This window comes from Buceros rhinoceros, unplaced genomic scaffold (assembly GCF_000710305.1).
Source record: "Buceros rhinoceros silvestris isolate BGI_N320 unplaced genomic scaffold, ASM71030v1 scaffold24316, whole genome shotgun sequence".
NCBI classification, from domain to species: Eukaryota; Metazoa; Chordata; class Aves; order Bucerotiformes; family Bucerotidae; genus Buceros; species Buceros rhinoceros.
Genome location: NW_010416364.1, coordinates 1 through 21135, shown reverse-complemented (window position 1 = coordinate 21135; position 21135 = coordinate 1). Strand labels below are relative to the sequence as shown.

At 44.0% G+C, this 21135-nt stretch overlaps 1 protein-coding gene across 1 annotated transcript in view; it reads right to left on the bottom strand.

The window, feature by feature from the left end:
* LOC104494886 (lipoxygenase homology domain-containing protein 1-like) overlaps positions 1–20367 on the bottom strand; it is a gene marked incomplete at both ends in the record, with an annotated part of 40755 nt that extends 20388 nt beyond the window's left edge. Inside the window, 5 exons of the mRNA XM_010137782.1 lie at positions 775–952; positions 7575–7692; positions 12689–12816; positions 15422–15607; positions 20159–20367. Coding sequence (XP_010136084.1) covers positions 775–952; positions 7575–7692; positions 12689–12816; positions 15422–15607; positions 20159–20367 — 819 coding nt within the window. The remainder of the gene's footprint in view (positions 1–774; positions 953–7574; positions 7693–12688; positions 12817–15421; positions 15608–20158) is intronic.
* Positions 20368–21135: the final 768 nt, after the last annotated feature.

Sequence of the window (21135 nt, the reverse complement as noted above, 5' to 3'; positions counted from 1 at the left end):
GAGAGGAAGAAAAAGAAAACCAGGTAGAGATCAAGAGGTGATTATGTGCACTGGTGTGGCAGAATCACCTCTGAGGGTCAACCTTTCAAGCAAGGTGTCTGCAGGATAATGTCAAACTTGACCCATTTTGGCAAGAGGCAGCTTGTATGTGGTTGCAGCTTTCATTCAGCAGTCTGACGGAAGTTCTCATGAAAAGAGGCAGTGATCCCAAGGAAATGACATAGAAATCCCATTTCTTGGCTCTTGAAGCTCTGCAGCTTTCTTTATAGTCTGTTCCACCTCTTCTATCTGGTGTGTATTGAAGGATGGTTTTTCACAGCCTGAGATAAATGGTCTCAAATCACTTTGAAAAGGAAGGTGAATTATTCTGCCTTCTTTGGGCAAAGCAGATAGTGCTGACTGAAAACCTGGACCCCACCAGCTTTGACCATAGCCCTTTTTTCCCATGTACATGCATAAACCTGACCAAAAAAAAAAGGGGGTCTCCTGATGATTGCAGCATAGTCTGGGAATAGCTTCTGTTGAGGTGTCTTCAGAGGAAGCAGCAAGCAGTCCAATGTAGGCCTTCTGTCTAAATATTTATGCCAGAGTTCAGATGAGGATGAATCCCACAGAATCATGATGAACACCAAGCAAAATGGTGGTGTTCCAGCACAGCAGGGCTAAATTATGATACTTTCAAAACATAATTTCAAATGAAGCACGAGATGTATTACATTGCTAAAATTCAAACTTCATACTAGAAAAGACATAAAATATCCACCATGGACATACCTCCAATATCACTAGTTTTAACCTGAAGGGTGTATGTCGTGTCCTCCATCATCTGCTCATCATTTATGACAGCTGGCATCTCACACACAAGACTTCCCTTGGCATTCTTCAGCTTTGACAGCCATTCACCATAGGTAAACGTGGCTACTTCTTGATTAGTCAGGTTCTTCAGGATGATCTGTGAAGAGCCAAAATATGGGAAAAACCTTCAGATAAACTTTAGCCACTCTTCAAACAAGGGTAAAAATAAAATTTAGGAAGTGCACAGTGTTGTGGGACATGGATAGAGCTTGTATTGAGCTCTTCTGGGATAAACAGAGCTCTCTCCCATGGACGATATTTGCTGTGGTAGCTTGCCCTAGAAACGGCCCTCGTAATACTGGACTTTTCCATGCATGGGGTAAAGCATAGGAAGAAATTCTGACATAAGCTATGGACAAAGCTCATCTTTAAGAGAGTCAGACCTCTCCTGGAAACCAGCATGCACTCCAAGTAAGAATTAACAGACAGTTATCAAAAACCTCACTACCTCTCCTTGAAGTGCACAGTACCTTTCTTTCACCTGCAAACACAGAGCAATCGTAGAGATAGGCAAACCAACGCCAAACAAGTTAAAGCAATGCACGAGATAAAATTAGGCCAGCAAAACTTAATGTTTCACACATTTCCCCCTCCAGGAAAGGGTGACAGAACAAACAGTATGCAACAGATATTAGTCACACTGTCTAATGTGTCACGGGAAGGAGCTCAGATGCTGTGGTGATCAGATGAGGAACCTATTTAGAACAAGCCAGTGAGCTGGTCCAAGAAACGCCTAATAAAATACCCACCTTTATGTGTCCTGCTCAACATGGGCTCAGTGCAGCATCAGTCCACGGGGAGAAAGGCATTACACTTGCCTGCAGCAAAAACCTAGCAGTAAGTTCTCACTAAATGGGGGGAGTTGGAAGGAAAGGAGGAAACAAATTACCACGTGTTACCTTTAACAGAAACACCGACCACACCTGAGTGTGGCAGCGCCTCAGTAAACTGTGTCTTCCAAGGCACATCTCTGCAAAGGCCATGGAAACACGAGCCCAGATGTGTTAGAGAAGTGTGACATAATATTAGGAAGAAATGAATCATGGAGTCATGGAGCACGTTAAGTTAAATGGGACACCTGACAGTGTCCGGTCCCACTCCTGCTCCGATCACGGCTAACTGCAAGGCTATGCCCAAATGAGTTTTGAAAATCTTCAAGGGTGGGTATTTCCCTAGTGCTCAGGGTTCCCATCCCAGGGCTGCACCACTCTCATCAGGAAGACTTTTTTTCCTTATATCTGATCAGGCTTTTCCTTATTGGAACCAGTGTCCATTCTCTCATACCCTTCTGTTGTTCACCTCTGAGAAAAGACTGGATCAATGGTCTCTGTAATCTGCCTTCAAGCAGCAGAAGACTGCAATTAGATTCCCCCTCAGCCTTTTCTTCTCAAGGCTTAAAAACTCCATTTACCTCCGCCTTTCCTAGCCATACACTTCAGCCCCTTGACTGTCTCAGTGACCTTCTGCTGAACTCTCATATATCAGCCCAAGAAACTTATAAAACTTATCTTGAGATAAGACGTGCTCAAATTCTGTCCTCAAACTGCATGGGTCCCAACAGCCTTCTGTTGACCCCAACTAAGCTTTGTTGGAGCCTTTAGCAGTTCAAAAGAAGAACTTGCTCCAGGTTATAAAAAATGATTTTAAGGAGGGCAGTACCTACACTGAAGCTGAAGCAGTAGCTGTGCTATTCGTACATTGCACAGTTCCGTGGGTAAGGCACTCATCCGGGGTTTTCTCTCTCCCTGATGTACTACAGCACCTTCATCCCGGAGGTACAGGACATTTTGTGCTGTTGAATCTGTCCCAGTTTTCCAGAAAGCTGCTTATTCACAGCTGGTGACCCTATTACTTTCTGGTCAAAAAAATGCTCTATGAGTCCAGAAATGAATGAAATCCGTGCCTTGAACCAAGCAGAAATCAGGTCTCCACCACCCTAGCTGGTGCCCTCTCTGCTGGGGCACTGACCAGAAGGAAGTCTCCTCTCTCAAGGATGCGAGATGATGTCTACAGCCTCTTAGGAGTCCAACCTAGAAATTTTTTTTTTTGGCTTAGATTTGTAAATGTGAGTCATGAATAATCACAGGCTGACTGAAGAAAATGCCTTTTTTCCTCCCTCCTTGGTGCATAAACTGTTCGCTGGAAAAGGTTCAGCCAGTTCTACCTCTGCCCCGCTTGGGAGTGGCAGCAAAACTGTTAGTAGCAAAATGTCCTGAGCAGAGCTCGCAGAGAAATGTCAGGAAAGCAGCGGGAGGTAGAAGCAAATTAGAGTTGTCAGCTGGAGAGCACTGCAGACAGCAAGACCAGACCTCTCACAAACAAACAGCCCATGCCCAACGCTCCACATGATGTCTGGGAAAACCTACATGGCTACTAAAACTGGTGGAGCAAAATGCCCTCTCTATCCATCCCCAGCTCCTTGCTCAGGGTGGGTGTTTTCTTCCTTGTGCAGGTTCACGCAGGCAGTTCGTACAGACAGAACAGGCAGCCTTTACCATCTTGTTCTGGGGTGCTGCTGCACAGAGGAGCAGACAGCAGCAAGAGATTAATTTTACAAGCTTCCACTGCTGGGGGGAGATCCCAGCTAGCAACACGGAGGCAGCAGGAAACCAGTAACAGGCTAACTGCTCAGTCACAAGGTGGGTATGTTGTCCACCTTACCCAACAGGAAACACCTGAATGCTGGGCATCCAGCCCAAGAGCATCATGTTGGCTCTGCCTATGGTCCGTGGTCAGAGCTGGGTGTCATCAGGGCAGAAACACTTCCCACCAGGTAAACAGCCATTCAAGACATCTCTCCCTCTCTCAGATCCCTCTCTCTGCTGACTACAGAGGAGGCCTGAAGAGTTTGGCAGAAGAGGTGAAAGCTGAACGTAGCTTTTTCAGTGACTAAGAGCACAGAATGAATGCCATCCTACAAGGAGGTATTTGTGGGTGTTGCACACACAGAGGCTGATACAGGATTTTGATTTCGATCATGAGGGTCAAAAAAGTCATATCAGGGAGCTGAGATGAGGCTATTTTTATTTTCTGTCCGTTCCCCTCAGAAAAATTAGCTACTGCTTGGCTATGAGAGCTTGACTTGCTGCTTTACATTGCATCCAGACTATTTTTTAGAATACCTAGAACTTGCTTTGGATGTCCTGTGTGCTTTTAAAACTACACACTTTATCACTAATTGTGCACAGAATTTACTTGGGCTGTAGAACACCTACAAACAACGAAAAGAAAGTGGAAGCAAGTATTATAGCTGACAGGAACTTTAAACCAGCAACTTGAAATTAATTGTGTGCTGTATGATGTGAGGTTTGACATGTGCAATCGTTTGATTTACTTCTACCCAGCCTTCTCCCAGCTCAGCTGTAAAACACACTCCACAGGGGCTCACACTCCACTTACACAAATTACGTGAGTCCTGGAACTCATCTTTAAAGACTCAGCCACAGGTTTTTACGGTTCTGTGGCAAGCCAATAGTCTTCACTTAACAACAGGTTCCTCTGACTGTAAAAAAGAGTTTGCTCTGTTGCAAAGAATAACAGTCAGTTTCAGCTACATAATGAATTGTCTCAAATTCTTAATCTCCTTTATATAAAAGAAAAAGAATAAAGACCAAGTCCCACATTCAGGATTATTTGTGATGTTTGAATGCAATGCAATTAGTGCTTCATTAAGGCAGCTTCTTATCTGCCTGGCTTTGACAGCACAAAGTAACATTAAAATTCTGAGGGAGGCAACTCTGCAGAATTCAACAGTTTCGCACTTTCTGTTAGTTCGCTCAGACAGCTTTCATGCTTTTTATTTTCTAGCTTTTCAACTTTGTATCTAAGACATTGGGCAAGAGGTGAAATCATCATGTGGACTGAGGAACCAGCTATCCCAAGAGGAGGTTCCCAAAACATGCATTTAGATAAGTTTCCTCGTTAGAATCATAATTATTTTTTACAATGAGGGTGGTGAGCCCCTGGCCCAGGCTGCCCTGAGAGTTGGGAGCAGCCCCATCGCTGGCCCCATGGCAGGTCAGGTTGGCCCTTGGGGCTCTGAGCCCCCTGCTCTGGGTGCAGATGTCCCTGCTCCCTGCAGGGAGTTGGGCTGGAGGAGCTCTGAATGTCCTTCAACCCAAACAGTCTGTGATTCTGTGATGCTATGATTCTATGTTTCTCTGATTCTACAATTCTATTCTCTGAATTTTCAGAAACACAGAGGAGGGTGCCTGATGTGAAAGCTTGATGTGAAAGGACATGAAATTCAGCATTAGGTCAGAGGAAAATTATCCAAACTCCATGATTCCCCCAGCAGTGGTGAGATCAGAAATTGTTGCTCAGCTATGGAGAGTTTTTGCACGTCTTTTTTTCCCCTTTAGAGGACTAGGTATCACCATTTAAAACTTATTGCCACTTTTGGTGCTTGAATCTTTGGAACCAAATTTATTACTTCACCAAGATTCTGAATGAAATTTAAATGTCTTTTTTCTAGAGAGAAAAAAAATATGACTACTTTCTTGCTTGTAAATGGAGTCTTTTCGCTGCGTACAACATCATTGATAATTCATGCATTTTAATTGGTATTCATGCATTTCTATCTCTGGGAAACTAAAACCGGTATGAATTATGACCAGCAACAGTCTACAAAACAGACTAAAGATAATTAAAAAGATCATTTATTGTTATTTTAATAGAACAAGAAAACTGAGAATATCCTGTAGATAAATGGAGCAACAAATGGTTAATTACAGGGTTGATGGCTTAATCTAGCTTCTCATTTCACTGTGCTAGTTAGCACTAACTGTGAACCATCTGTCTGAGAGTTTAGCACTACCCCCACAAGTATTTCATTATGCAGTTTTAATATGTACTTTTGACAGAAATGGAAATGGGCTCAAATCAGTTTTCATGTCACACCAGGCTACATAAGTTTTCAAGGCTGGAATACAAATCAGAGAACATAAATCCTTGCTCCCCAATTCCAAAGCACTCCTGTCCTCACTCACTGCCTGGGAATGCAAATTCTATGTTTACCTTTGCAGGGAAGGTGGGAAAGAAAACTAACAAATAAAGTTCCCTACATATCACTGGAGTGATATGTATCACTGCTCTGTTTCTACAAGAAAAATAGAAATTGTGGGTACAATTTTCAAAAGCTTCTAAAATCCTGGGCTCAAAGAGTTGTGTGCAGAGCCTACCTGTTGCTTCTGTGGGGCTATAAAACCATCAGATGGGTCCAAAGGAGAGTCTTTTTCGCCCATTTCCCCGGGAAAACATGGCTTTTGGCTGGACAGTCCATCAGGCTCAGGTGTTGGAATCACTGGACAGAGCTGGCAACGAGATGGTGGGAAAGGTCTACCTGCCACTAAAGATGCTGATGTCCCTTGCGTTTGAGCTATTGCTAATTCATGACTGCAAGATTTGGAATGTCTCTGGATGATTAAGCTTTATTTGATTTCTTTTTATATGAATAAGATTTATAAAACTCAGGGGAAAGTATCGGGGAACTGGCAAAGGGAGTTTTACCAAGATGACTGAACCAAATCAGAGAACAGACTTGAGTTATTCCTTAGGCACAGAGAGAAAAATTGTGTGTCTGGGACATCTATTCAGAGGAAATATGCTGAAGGTCTAATGCTTTGGAAAGCTGCACAAGAGTTGCTGAGAAACAAGTTAGAAGTGGCAATGCTCAAGTCAAAAAGGTATGGAATGACAGAAATGCTTTTGAGCCTGTGCTAATGGATGTTCCCACTTCACTGGAAAATAGCGGCCGCCTAGGACTGTGTTTAGAAACACATCGTTTGTGGAAAAAAGGACAGATTCAGACTAGTCAAAAAGGATAAAAATAAAGAATAAACAAAGCACTATTCTTCCTGACCATGGGTTAAGCTATTTGGCATTAACCTATTCTCATTAAAAAGTCAACATACAGGAATCCAGCAGGATATTTACTCCAGAAAAAGCATGATAAACAAACATGGCAGAGAGGCATTTCTCTCGTAGTGACATCTGATGGTGTGGAATCAGAACATCACTCCATCTCTATCTTAGAAATATAACTACAGGGACACATAACAGGCAAACTACATTTAACTGACCAAATATAAGTAATCTTTACAAGGAGTTGGTGGTTTGAGAGAGAAGGTACAACCACTGTGCTTTTGTGCAAGACAGGACACCGGGGAAAAATCAACAGAAGTGGGAGCCATTTTGGATGCTCTATTCAAAATGCAAGATTACTCATCAAACAAGAAAAGGAATAAATCTGCCTCTGTGCCAGAGGGAGAAGGTAAGGGGAGAGATGGAACGCTTCATCTGAAAGGATGAACAATTTGGAAACCACCCAGCTCAGACCCACTCTGGCTGTCTGTGTCTGGCAGAGAGAGGTCCATTCTCCCATGGGGTCAGAGCATGGCAGGGGTCTGCAGGAGCTGAGGGTAGTTCCCTGGGGACCAGAAAATATTGTGGATGCCCCAGGTGGCAAGCCAAGGCTCTTCTGCAGGGAGGAAGGGTGAGTTCTATCAGCAGAGATTGTGGTAAACCTTTACAGCACAGCTTTTGTCCTTGCTTTCTTCTTTATTGACTCAATTCATGCAGGAAAAAACCAGGAGAAACCAAATGGAAAAATGTAGGAAATTAATAAAAATGAGTCACTCACTGCCTTCCTCCTTTCTCAAGGACTGAGAAGCTTCAACACAAGCAGGTTGCAAAAAGATGTGCAATGTGAAGTGCATTACCCTTTCCAGGAACCAGTGTGGGCGAGTCCCCTTCCCGTCCGTCCAGATCCTCATCTTCCTGAGGGGTGCGATATCGGCGATCTCCATAATGAAACTGTCCTCTTGGCCTCGCTCAAACCTGGAGGAATTGAAAGACCAAGGAGGTTTCCCCTTTGCTTTGCCCCTTGATCCCTTGTCCATGCTGCAACTCACACCTTGCCAACAACCTCCAATTAAAAGTTTATGAGTGAACTTCGTCAGATTTTAGCTCTCCTGTCCTGCAGTCACCAGCTACCGTGTTTTTGGCAAGACACCTCAGTTCAGATTCGTCCTCAGAGGGATTCTTCCTCCCCTGGAAAATAAATCCCATAAGAGGCAACTGGAGCCTTCCCAGGCAGCCTGTAGCATATGTTATCACTCTGTTTGCAATCAGAACAACAGAGACTTGCAGTCAGGTTTCTGCACGTCACCTTCCTCCTGGCATCTGCCCACGTGCTTTGCCCTTAGTCCATCCCAGCTAGAAGGTAAAGCAATTTTGCTTAATCTTCTTTCACTAAGATGCAGCTCATAACTTTGCATGTGCCGCGGTGATAGACAGTTGCTGCAGCTCAGCTAAATATGGCAACCTGATTGCAAGTCGGAGCCCAACACCTAAGTTTAGTAAGCCCAGGCAAAGTGCATTAGAAAGGAGCTAAAACTGACTGTCCCAGAGTCCCCTCCTGAATTTGGGGAATTTGGATTTGCAAACTAGCTCTGTCTTTGGTAAGAATCAGAGTGGGTTTGTGTAACATTGCGTGAAAGATCTCACCCTATGCTTGGCTGCTGTATATAGGCACAAGGTTGTGTAGGAACTGCTCATCCATAGCAATCAGCAGAAAACAGGGAAAAGGGGAAAAACGGCTAACATATGCTTCTCGAAGATGATATTACACTGGCTAAGACTGCAGCTACCTTGCCTCCCTCTTAGCATCTACGATGCTACGAAGAAAGCCTCCAGTGAAAGTGCTGCCTCAGGCTCGATATTACTCTCTAGAGCAAGGGTATCTTCTAGGTTTTGCCGCAAAATACTCCAGCAGATCTGTTGTGGGCTTGGAGATGGAAATCCAACCCTTGCTAAGTAGAAAGAGAGCCAAATCCAGGGGTTCCACCAAGAACCGCCATGACCACCCTGCTATTGAGGCTTCCCCTTCATCCAAGTTTCTTGTGAAGTTGCCTGAGTCTGTTGAGATGTTTGGAGAGAGCTCTGCAAACTGTGGGCACTACTATAATATAGACAATCCGTAATGCTGATACCCCCTTCCTGGCAATGTGTGCAGCCTCCTATAGCCATGCAGTGCCAGGATATGGAGAAAAACCCATTTCTTTACCAAACCCTGCTCAAATTACACCCTGTGGCATGAATGTGATTATCCTCACACCATTATCTGAGCCTGCATAGCTGCAGATGTTAGCAACGGGGATTGGCTCGAGCCTCTCGTTTTTCATCCAGGCATTGCTTACCCTGTGCTCCCGCAGGCGCTTGGACAGGGCGTTTTGGTCCCAGGCCATTTCTAGTTATTAAGGGTTATGTTTGCCCTTTGAAAAACTCCCCTCTCTTGTTATTTGTCTTTCAGTGGTGCTGGATACCAAGACAGCCTGTCTCACTGAGAGAAAGAGAATGTGTTTTTGTGCCCGGGCTGGATGATTTCCACTTCTACTTAAGAAAAAGGTGTGACACGTCCAGCCCGAATTTTCCATGAATCTATGATCAGTTTTCATTACAATCACTATTACCTACAGAGCTTCATAAAAGTCTTTCACTCTCACCCCTTCCAGACTGAGCAACTCTTAAGCAGTTAGCAAAGTAAACCATTATTTATCTTCGGTAAATGCACAGTTTACAGATTGTAAGGATGACACTTGCCTGCTACTTCGAAGAAGTCATTGTACGAGAGGGAAATAATTGCTGAAGTGACAAATTGGGTGACCCAGAAGTTCTTTCTATCCATAATTTATATGAACATGAACATAATCCTGAAGAAAATTGAGAAGGAAAGAAGTACCCAGACAAGCCGTCTGCTGCTTTTCGTTTTCCAGGACACTGAGGCATTTATCCAAGGGATTTCATTAAGCTTTCCTACCCATGCCTGCACTTCTAAATATTTCTATTGCCCAGAGGTCTTGGCAATAACAGTAATGTAGCTAAAATTGCCTTAAAATTGCAGCAGGTTAGACAGACGGTTCTTTGTAATGCACTAAGCTGCTGCGAGTGAATCGTCACTGGATGGCCCCAATAAAGATGAAGTGTCTTTTGCCATTTGGTTGCAGCAGCTCTCATCCATTCCTCTCAGCTGGTGCAAAGGCTCGAGCGGAACCAGAGGAGGCCACAAAGAGGATCAAGGTGCTGGAGCACCTCTGCTATGAGGAAAGGCTGGGAGAGTTGTTGTTGTTGTTGCCTCTATAAGGCTCTGGGGAGACCTTACAGAGTGGCTTTGCTGTATTTAAAGAGGCCTCTAAGAAAGATGGGGAGGGACTCTTCGTCAGGGAGTGTGCTGATAGGAGGAGGAGGAGTAATAGATTCAGACTGAAAGAGGGGAGGTTTAGATTAGATGCGAGGAAGAAATACTTCACTGTGAGGGTGGTGAGCCGCTGGAACAGGTTACTCACAGAAGTTGTGGATCTCTCCTTCCTGGAAGTGTTCAGGGCCTGGTTGGATAGGGTTCTAGATTAGGAAGAAGTTATACCCTGTGAGGGTGGTGAGGCACTGGGACAGGTTGCCCAGAGAAGCCGTGGATGCTCCATCCCTGGCAGTGTTCAAGACCAGGTAGGACAGAGCTTTGAGCAACCTGCTCTAGTGGAAGGTGCTCCTGCCCATGGCAGGGGGGTTGGAACTAGATGATCTTTATGGTCCCTTCCAACCCAAACCATTCTATAATTCCATGATCTCCATGCGAAACAAGAGCTGGGGAGACCTATGTTAGTAGCTGGATGAAGACTGGTGGGAGTGGTGTGGAAACAGGCAGTACGTGTATTTGGGAACATGAGTGTCCTCTGAAGAAGCTGCTAGTACGATGATGAGAGCTCTGTACAACTGGAGGTGTGATACAGAGCCTCTCCAGCTAGCCGACATGTGCCAGTACATGCCCGAAGAACAGGAGAATATCCTGTTTTAAATATTAATATTAGCATATTAATAGCCATGTTTTACGTGTCCTCCTTCTTTATACAGCCCCAGGAGTTTTCAACATGCTTTGCAGATCTTCTACTGGCAGAAGACAACCCAAGCGATTAATAACACACAAACTGTGTGATTCAGCCTTTATTACATTTTCTTATCTTCGTATCAGAGATAATCTATCCCACCCATATAGACAAATGTGATCTTTCTTATAGGCTGCATAGTTTTGGTATATCACTTGTCTGGTCAGGTGGAGCAAAAGAGCGATCCCTCTCTTGAGGGTTTGGAGATGTCTTAGTCCCTTTTAGAGATTTTTGGTTGATGTACCCTGACATGAAGTCTGCTTTACTTTTAAATACATTTTCATACCTATTAGAACTGAACGTTGGGCTTAAAATAGTGGAAGACAGGTAAGTTTGGGATTGCCTGGGGTCTTGGAAGGGGAAAGTCACCGATAGCCAGAGACGCTGCTAACCCAGGGGCATTGCCCTACATGTTGGATGTCTCTTTATGATGGGAGCAGGGCCAAGAGCTATGGTTTTCTGCGTGACTCAGCCGCGTTTCTCTCAGAGATTTTTAGTCAGCAGCACCTCTGCTACATTTTGTTCAGAACAAACAAGGCTCGTGCTTGTTACTAACTAAACACACCAAGGTTTCAAGCTTAGCTGAACACACTTGCCCAGACACCCACTCCGCTATGACAGCTGCAAGTAAAACATCCTCTGAGCAAACACCTCTATGCAGGGAGCCTAATCTTCAATTATCCAGCCCACATGTGGTACACAAAGCTGCAGCGGAGGAACTACATCACCAGGAGGCTGGGTGAAGAGTTCAGCATCACCACAGCTCGCTGAGCTTGAACTGTGTGGCAAAGTGCTCCAGAACTCCCGACTGTCTGTAGATGCATTGCTGAATAAGATCAGAGATAGTTAATTAATTAAATTTAAGCCTGATGAAGCCCATCTCTAAAAGATGCTTAGTGCCATATTAATTCTTGAGCTTGCCAAAGCTTTCTGCACCCAGGGACGTGCTAGAAAGGAACAGGGAAGCATTAGGAGATGGATAGGTGGCATGTGGGGTTTTTTGTCTAACAGGAATGCTGGTGTCAGACTAGACTTACAGTGTTTGTTAGATGATTCTGCTGAAGAAAACATGAGATTTCACCTTTTTAGCAAAACCAGAGTACTCCGTGCAGCTCACAGCTCATTTCCATCTCTCTGTACCACAAGGCCACATCTGGGCAGACAGATGTCATCACATGTCCTTTCATGCCAGCTGCAAACAAGCCAGCTCCAGTTCCAAAAACACATGGTTACATTAGCGTGGCTCAGAGCCCACGACAGAAAGTCCTCTTCTCAGCAGGGCCCTCAGCCGACCATCTCAGGCCCTGGCATCCCCCACGTGGCTTCTGAACCAAGCTGGCTGATACCTGACCAGCTCAGCAGGCGGGAGGAGCAGACGGAGGAGGGTCAGCACCTTACCATCACAGGCACTTCCCAAGGGAGGTGTGTGCATGTTGGTTTGTCTTTCTTCCATTACGCAGTTACTAATGCATTCCCACCAAACAATGTTTAAACTAAATTGCTTATTTTTCCACAAAAGATGCATTTTACAGAAATCTCATCTGTGGTTTCATGCAATATCCACAGTTCCTCTTAGAGCCGATACAGGACTTCACAGTTCATGGTTTTTGTTTACGGTGTTTACCTCTAGAGCCTCTGAGGAACAGGTTAAACAAAACCTCTACAAATGACAAAGGGTGGTTTCCCTGGCTACACAGTGCTCTCCTTTCCTTTGCTCTGCTAAATACATTACAGCAACACTTAGAAGGGGCCCAGTTCTGAATCTGTAAAGTCAATGGGAATTTATCTTTGTGTTTCAGTAGGACCATGATCAAAGCCCCAAGTGCTTCCTGAGTTGGCACTAGAATCTGTTATCATTCCACTTCTAACCAACAAAACCAACAAAGTTACTGTACCTGTCTCCATTTTTTTCCAGCTGCATCTCCTCAGTATTCCCATTGGATCCAAAGACAGTCATGAAAATATTGGTGTCGGTGCCACCACTTTCGATGTCTCCAGTCACAACCGTCACTTCGTAGAGGATCTGGTGAGGATTTGAAAGAATCAGGTGGTCTCATTCAAACAGATGTCAGTAACCCACTCACACACCTGGGCAAAAGGCTAGACAGGCTAGACAGGCAAAAGGTTTTTCAGGACATCTACTTCTTTGCCAGAAATGGTTATAACACGGCTTCTCCGGTTTTCTCCACACCATGGTTCTCAGAGGCAAAGTTCGATATTGTAGCTTGCTATAGGACCTTCCTCTTTGTATCACCTATACAATTTTTTGCAGATTTTCTCAGCCTATACAGACTCAGAGAGAGACACGTTCGTTTTGACACCCAAAAATTGTTAATGCCATACTCATTCTTGAGCGGGCTTGGGGAGTTATGACCTGGTAAACTGCTTCTCCATGGGAGTCAAAATCCTCACATCAGCAGGTAGGTCTCCATCAGTCTCTACTGGCATCTTCTTCCAGCCACCTTCCAGCACTCCAGACCTCTGTACTGAACAAAACTCTTGCCACTTTTAAAAAACAGCTCCCAAAGGCACAATTGTTTCTTTCCCTTGGCTGCAAAATGTTTCCCCAAGTGCTCAGTGTCCATCTGGGCAACATTTAGCCCGACATCACTGATAGTTTTGAAATCTATAAATCCGATCACTCTCTAGAGCAGAAAAATGCAGCTATCCTATTTCCCAGCGGGACACTCACCGCTGCATCGACTGCAGAGTGTTCCCAGATCTCGTGCTTTAAAGGTATGCCCATTTGTGAAATGATGTTGTGCATCATTTTCACCCTATTAGCCTAACTTTGTTCTTTTCTCCTGGCGTGTGAATAGTAAGATTCAGAATAAAATATTTTAAAAGTGTGCAAGTTCCAGTGACTGTCAGTGGCTTTAAGATTTTTAGGCCACTTAGACGCTTTCTGTATTGTACCTATGGTAACAAGAGCTCTGGATTTAAGAGGTGGAAGAATATCAAGAAACAGCCCCCCAAAAAACATATTTCAAATAGTGCCTGAACTGTGATTGCCTCATAAATAAACAGTGCATAGGAATAGCGTCATAGAAAAATTATTCTTCATGTTTGTTCTATCCTCAGCAACCTGTCCATCCCATGTTCCTCCACACAACTTAAATCATAACAATGCATCGTATTTGCTATAGGTAGGAGAAGAAAAACTCTCTTACCAATGTATTAAAGGATTTTAATGACTGTGGTGGGCTAGTTTCTCTATGGGAAAGCACATCCTCAATTTAAGGCACAAAGAGGGAATATCAAGCCAAGAAGAAAATTTAACTGAAATGGGTACATGTGGCTGTGCAAGAGTCAAGCGAAAGCAAAACAAAAAAGCATAACCTTTCTCAAAGATGTTAAACATATTAGTCTTCTTTGAACTCTAAAGAAAAAATTTAAACTCGGTTTCTAACTACAGCTGTTTACGAGCGAACAGTCCCAAATTCCCTCAACTAGGAGACTGATCAGAAAGTCAAATGCACACTTCTTATTTCATGTCTCAGACATCTCCCTTGATTTCCTTCAAACCTTTCAGCCAGATGCTGACCCAACATCACAGAAAAAAATTTAGTTAGATGTGTCTATTTTCGGTGAGCTTATGAAAATAAACATTCAGGATCGGTCTTTTAAAAGAAGACTGAACGTAAGTCTTCATTAACATCCACTTCAATCTACTGGCAAGACATCAGCTCACTGATAGGAGTTTGGAAACCTTATTCAGGAGGTTAAACAACTGATGGGAGGTTTTTAAGAGATTAGTTTTTAACCTTGGTATTCACTCTGAGGGAGTTTTTTTTCCTCTTTGATCAATTCTGTCACTGAAATCTTCACTGAGTTGTTGAATCCCTCACAGGTGCTGAAACTGTTATCAAGCTTTCCTGTGTCTGGGGAACGAAAAAGATTTCAGGAGAGTGTCTTTAGCTTGGGAATCAAGAGGAGAGTAAAGAAAAATGAATGTACTATGAAAATATATCCTCACTGTAAAGAAACACATCTATAGATATTTAGAATTGCCATACAGGTGTTAAACACAGTATTATTGTCCCATTCATTCAGACCGTTATTTCTGTTATAAGTCTTACATACGAAATCAGCACAGCTCAGCTTTCCAATCTGTACTTGGTAGAAATATGGCATAGCACACATTACTTCGGGTTTCATATATATCGGTGAAAAGACTATGAAGTTGTTTCTATTGCTTATTCAACTTTACCAGTTATTCATTTCAAAGATCAAGCTTACACGTGTCTCTATGTTTCAGCAACTTCCAATTATTATTAGTTTCTAATGGAAATCAGTTTTCCTGTCATGTATTAGAAAAGCTGATATGTAGCCACACTATGCAGAGATTAAAATATCTGAATTATTCTAATCTGATGAGTCAGAAGTAGCATCTCCTCAAAGAAAGCACACTGGAGTCTGGTTACACCAAGGTGTTCACCTTGCAGCTGCCCCACTCTGTGGGTACCAGGTGTGGTGACAAAATGAGGACACGATGCTGACAGAAACTCTCTGCAAGTAAAAGGCTGAAGCCACATGCGGAAGTCAAAGTACGAGAACTGCTGACACACAACCTATATCACCGCACGTCTATGCAACAGCTGGAGATACAGGATGATCCTAGAGCCTACCTTGAGGCCAACATTAACACAGTCCGCATCCAGGATGTTGAGGATTCGTGAAGTGAGTCCATCACCTTTGTCTCTGGCCAGCCAGCACTTACAGACAAAGTTATACATGACACCTTTGGTGGGCACGACGATGGTGAGCTCTTCCACCAGCCAGCAGCTCTCAGGGGTGGCACCGTCATGCCCCACCTGTGAGAGTCAGTGAGAAAAGACCTGCAGGTTAAAGGGGATTTTTGCAGAGGAAAGACCCTGATTGGGTGTTTCAACCAGTGATGAGGGACTAGGAGTGTTGATTACATACACTGTCACAAAAACCTCTTCCACAGTGGAATAGAGCGAGCTATCACATGGTTCTTGCCATGGCTGCCTAACAGGCAAGACATTGATGTAGATCGTGCATTGGGCAAGGAAGCTCAGGTCATCTGCTGCTGAGCGTGAGGGAAGGCAGGACACTGTTACTGCTTAAAGTAAGAAAGGGTAACACGCACTGACCTACATGAAAACAACACTCTCCTACTACTCTACCTCGGCTCCATTGACCACCACCTGCTTGTTTGCGACAGACCCATTTCTTCATCTTTTCAACCTCTTCCACTGCACACTTCTAAGGTAACAACCCTTAGAAGGGAATATTCAAAGCTTCATAGCCAAGATGAAAGACACAGCAAGGCAAACATCCACATAGATTATTCAAGCAACCCTTCCCTCACAAAACCACATCTAAGTCAACTTTATGTGTCAGGCTGTTTCTCTGCTTCCTATCTCCTTAAACTGCAAAAGCTCTGTGTTTGTGTAGGAGCCAACAGATGGAGCTTACATCTGTAGCCGGTGGATTTTTGAGGGCCGCCCCCTTCAAGCTCAAGAACGGTCCATCTTGGAGAGCAGTAAGTCACACAAGAGTGACACAGGAAGCTTTCATGAGTGAACAACGGGCTTCTGAGATGGCTGAATGGAAAAAGGAAGAATACTAGAGGTGGCAACAGGGACAGGGGACCTGGGGAAATATAGAGATGCTGCCCAAGTGCGTAGGGATGAGGTTAGGAAAGCAGAAGCCCACCTGGAGCTGAGTCTGACAAGGGCCATAAAGAGCAACAGGCAATGTTCCTACGGGTGTAGCAGCAGCAAAAGGATGCTGGTGGTGCAAACTTGTCCAAAAAACTGCATGCATCCCTCTTAAAAAAGTGGGAAAGTAGTCCCAGAGCAGACTTGTAAGCATAATTACATATCCCAGCCGATGTACAAAACTCAGTCAGCCGGCCATTCCAATGAGCTACCTGTAAATAAGAGGTTGAATAAAAGAGCTACCTACAGTTAAGTGTTTTCAGAGCAAGTGTTGTTCATGTCATTACTAGGAAAATCAGGTCCTTAGCTCTTGTTTTTTTCTGGTTTTAAGTTATTAGGATATTTTGGGTTGCTTAGAAAATAATTTTTTGAAACAGATTCATCTAGAGTGATAAATCTGTGGTGTCTTTTTTCCCCCCCCCCAAATAATGATCTTTTTTATCTGACTGTCTTAGCCATCACTGCTATTAGGAGTATTATTCCTATACTAATGTCTGTGTGCAGCTGCAGAAAATTAGAGTTAACCACTAGGGAAATTCAAGTCTACAATGGATGCATTAATTCTCAGATTCCTGGGGTGTGAGGTGAATGGGAATATAACACTTGCCTTCCCATTCCCTCTCTGGCAGCTTGGCTGCTCTTCTCCAAACCCAAAGCTGCTCTGGGAGTCTGCACACAGCCTCTCGGGACCTGCTGTAGGATAGCATGGATGAGGTGGGGGAAAGTTCAGGGCAATGTCTCTGCAGTGAAGCAGGGACAGAGAAGCTGGAGGGACAATCCCAATGAGCTTGTTAAAGTCTGCTGTTCTTTTGGGTTCATTACAGACCCCTCCTAAAGCATCATCCCAAGACATTGCTAGGTACCAGATTTTTGCAGCAATCTTTAACTCCTTTGATATCAGTGACTGGCCAGAAGAAAGCATCCTTCACATGCCTTGGAGAACCTGCACACAAGTAGATTTCCAAGGGCTCCAAGAACAATGTTGTAAGGTCTGGGATAAATTCATCCAGTAGTCTTCCTTATGGTTGGACTTCTAGAGCAGAGCACTGGGATCTGTCTTTGAAGTCCAAGAAAATGTTTAGATAGATCATGCCAGTACAGTGAATGATCCAAACCATGGCCACACCGGCCGTGAAGCCTGGCTGTGCATACCAATACCAGGACAAGCTTTTGGGCCTGAGATGTTTGAACTAACTTAGAATGACAGAATTTCAGAGGTAGGTGGATCCTTGGGCTGTTTGAAAACCTTTGTAACTCATTCTTACTGTCCTTGAGGGACTGTCAAATACTTCTTCACCAAGATGAAGCTGTGCAATTTACACTGAGCAGCTCACAATCATGTAGAAACTAAACACGACAATGGGTAAAAATCAAAAAGGCTTTTCCTACTTATTCTGGAATGTGCAAAGAATACCGGGGAGACCTAAGATCAAGTCAGGATCAGGAGGCTAGACAGCAAGGGATTGGACTTGGAACACTTGTATGTCCTTGACTTTGTGCTTGTGATTGAGAAAGGCTCTGAACCAGGAGGGGTTTAGCAATGGGGACCAACACAAGACTCTCCTGGGCATTCCTCTCTCTCTCTGCAGCAACGGCAGTCCAAGAACAGAGATACTTTCATTCATAAGGAGAAGAAATATTAAAATCTGTGTTAAGAAGACAGTATTTTATTTTCCTGGCAGTATGTCGATTAAAGTACAGCAGTAGCAAATATTATGTCTGTAGGCTTACAAGACAGGTATAAATGGGCCCCTTTCAAATTACTTCATGTAACACAGTCTCTGTTTTCACTAGGGTATATTTGCAGCAGGAGCATAATACCAAAGCAGAAGTGGCATCACGCTGCAAATCTTATGAATCTACTAAATCCTGCAGTCTGCTGCCTGGGTTATACAGAGGGCTTCTGGAAACTTAATCCCCATGCTATACTATTTTCACATGGCACCTCATATTCAAAACTTCGTGTCTTCTTCCAGAAGCAGCCAAAAGCCAGATCTGAGAACAAACTGTTCCTCACTTTTCCCAAGTAGATAACTAGCAATTTTCTGCGATGTCCCTGAACACTGCAATTTTCTACAGGGAAAATATGGACTGATTCCATGGCAACCATGACAGACTGGCACATCAATGTCATTGCTGCAATGTGAATCAACAAGAATAGACCTTCCAAGCATGAAGGAAGGCAAAAGGCCAGGAGCAGATGGCTCCTCAAGCCACGAGCTGGGGGGTAACAAACTGAAAGGGAAAAATGAGCAAGAGGTGAGGCAGCAGACAGGGGAGATGACTGAGGTAGGGGTGAGTGAGGAAGAACATCGCCCAGCTTGAAAACTATATGCTATTTCTTTTTCTGACTCTCTGCATTTCATTTGCAACCTTTTCTCTTCTTTCCTATTTGTAATCCTTTTCACATAATTTCTTTTCTTTCAGTCTATTTCCAAAATATTTTCTCCTATTTTCTTGTATTTCTCTACCCATGCTTTTCCTACTCGCTGCCCCTTTTCCAGCAATCCTTTTTTTCTTCAGCCCACTCTTTCTGTGTCTCTGACACTAGAGGGGTTATACTGGCTTTTTTCTCCATCTCTATCCCAGCTTGTGGCGGTTTCCATGCACACACAGTTTGGAAGAGAAGGATTTATGCATTTACTTCCTGTTCAAAGTTTGACCTAGGGATGGCTAGACAGAAAGCGCTGCTACTACTCATAATATCCAGGCACTTGGAGTGCGTTAAGAGAATGGCTTGATAATAAACTTCAATCTACTGCGGGGACTTCTCAAGGTGCCAGAAGCCGTTGTTTAAATGAAAGCTAATTGCTTCAGTCTATCAGCTGCTATAACAGGACATACAACTGCAAAGATTTTTTAATTAATTAGGATTTCTTTCTTTATATTTCTTTCACTCATCTCCCTCTGAATACACAAGCATGCACACCAGTGGGCGGGTTTACTGCAACACAGGGCATGGGTTAAAACCAAAATTAAACAGGTTCCTGAAGGCCTCAGGTGCTGTGGGTTACAGCTCTTGGTGGCTGGAGCAGGCTTTCAGGAGACGGACCTGCCACATGAAACAAGACGGATGTACACAAACGTGCTGGAAGATCCATGTGAAGTTTAAGCTCAGTGATGGAAAGTCTATGCAAATTCTGTCTCCCTGAGCCACAGCAGAAAAAATGGCTCCTCTACTGAAATCTATTTGTGTATGTTACTTACGAAATGATTAATTTTCTTCTCTAAGCCTGGTTCTCCAAGCTGTAAAAACAATTTTCATGTTTAGCTGGAAAATTATACAAGATGGGTTTCTCACTGCAAGCACGATTTATAAACTCAAGTGGAAATAGTGCGAAAATCAGCTAGGAAAAAGACTGATAGAGGGCTGCATCCTGGGAACCTTCATGGCATCTGTCAGAAACAGGGCTTGACTAAGAAGAAACCGGGCCGGAGATGGGACAAAACTGGGACCTGTTACAACTTCCTTGTAATTCATAATTCTCTTCTGCCTCCCTGGTTTTGTGAGATGTATACTGTACATCTCTTCAGGTTCAGGCACATGTGAAATCTCATTAGCACATCCCTGTTTACAGTCCTTTTAGACCCAAGAGCCTTTTCTTCACTGTTAGCAGGAACAAGCGCTTTCTTTGGCCATGTATTTCATATGCCTCACACCAGATTCACGAAGTGTACCTCAATTTTTTTGATCTCCTCAACATCTAGGCCCCAAACAGAGAACTTCTCTACAGAGCCATCTGCAAACTCGTCTTTTCCTTCTGGGAGGTCCAGCCACAGCCTCTCCGTCTGGACTTTCTGAGGACCCATGATGATGATGTACACTCGACTGTCGGTGCTGGAGTCGTATTCTGTGCCCGTCGTGACAGTGATGTGGTATGGGATCACTGCAACAAACAGAGGTTTAGGCATCAGAAAACATCCACTCATACATATTTACATGAGACTTCAGAAAACCATCCAATCAGAGGGAGCAACTGCGCATGCTAAACAGGTTCACATCACACTGAACTCATCTGGAGAAGGGGTAACACCATGTAGCACTGGGCTACAAATATACGTGAGAGACTGATATACCACATACATTGGGAGTGAATTCTGCGAGGGTTAATTTCCCCAGACCACTCTACTGGCTGCAAGGAGACTGTAAATCCAGATTTCTCCCCAACAGGCAACAGAATAGTAAAAGGCCTGAATCTGTACTAACACCAAGAGAAGATGATGCTGAGCCCCTAAATCTATCAAAACAAAGCAATCTTACACTCACCATTCAATAGAGGCCAGTAAATTTATGCTGACTCCGAGGTAAATCGTCACTGACAGTGTCCCAGTACAACTGCGTATGTTTTTCTTTGTGTTACATTCAAGGATTGCTGTGATCTGTGGGGCAGCTCAGGGTTTCAGTGCTCCTTTGCAAACCCTGGCAAACTACAAATAAACCTCGTACTAAAGGTAGGCCACTCCATAATATTATATATGGCGTAGTGCATGCATCTTATCTTCAGTAAGTTTGCAGAGGACACCAAGCTGCGTGCTGTGACTGACGTGCCTGAAGGATGCGATGTCATCTAGAGGGACCTGGACCAGCTGGAGCAGTGGGCCTGTGTGACCCTCATGAGGATCAACAAGGACAAGGACAAGGTCCTGCCCCTGGG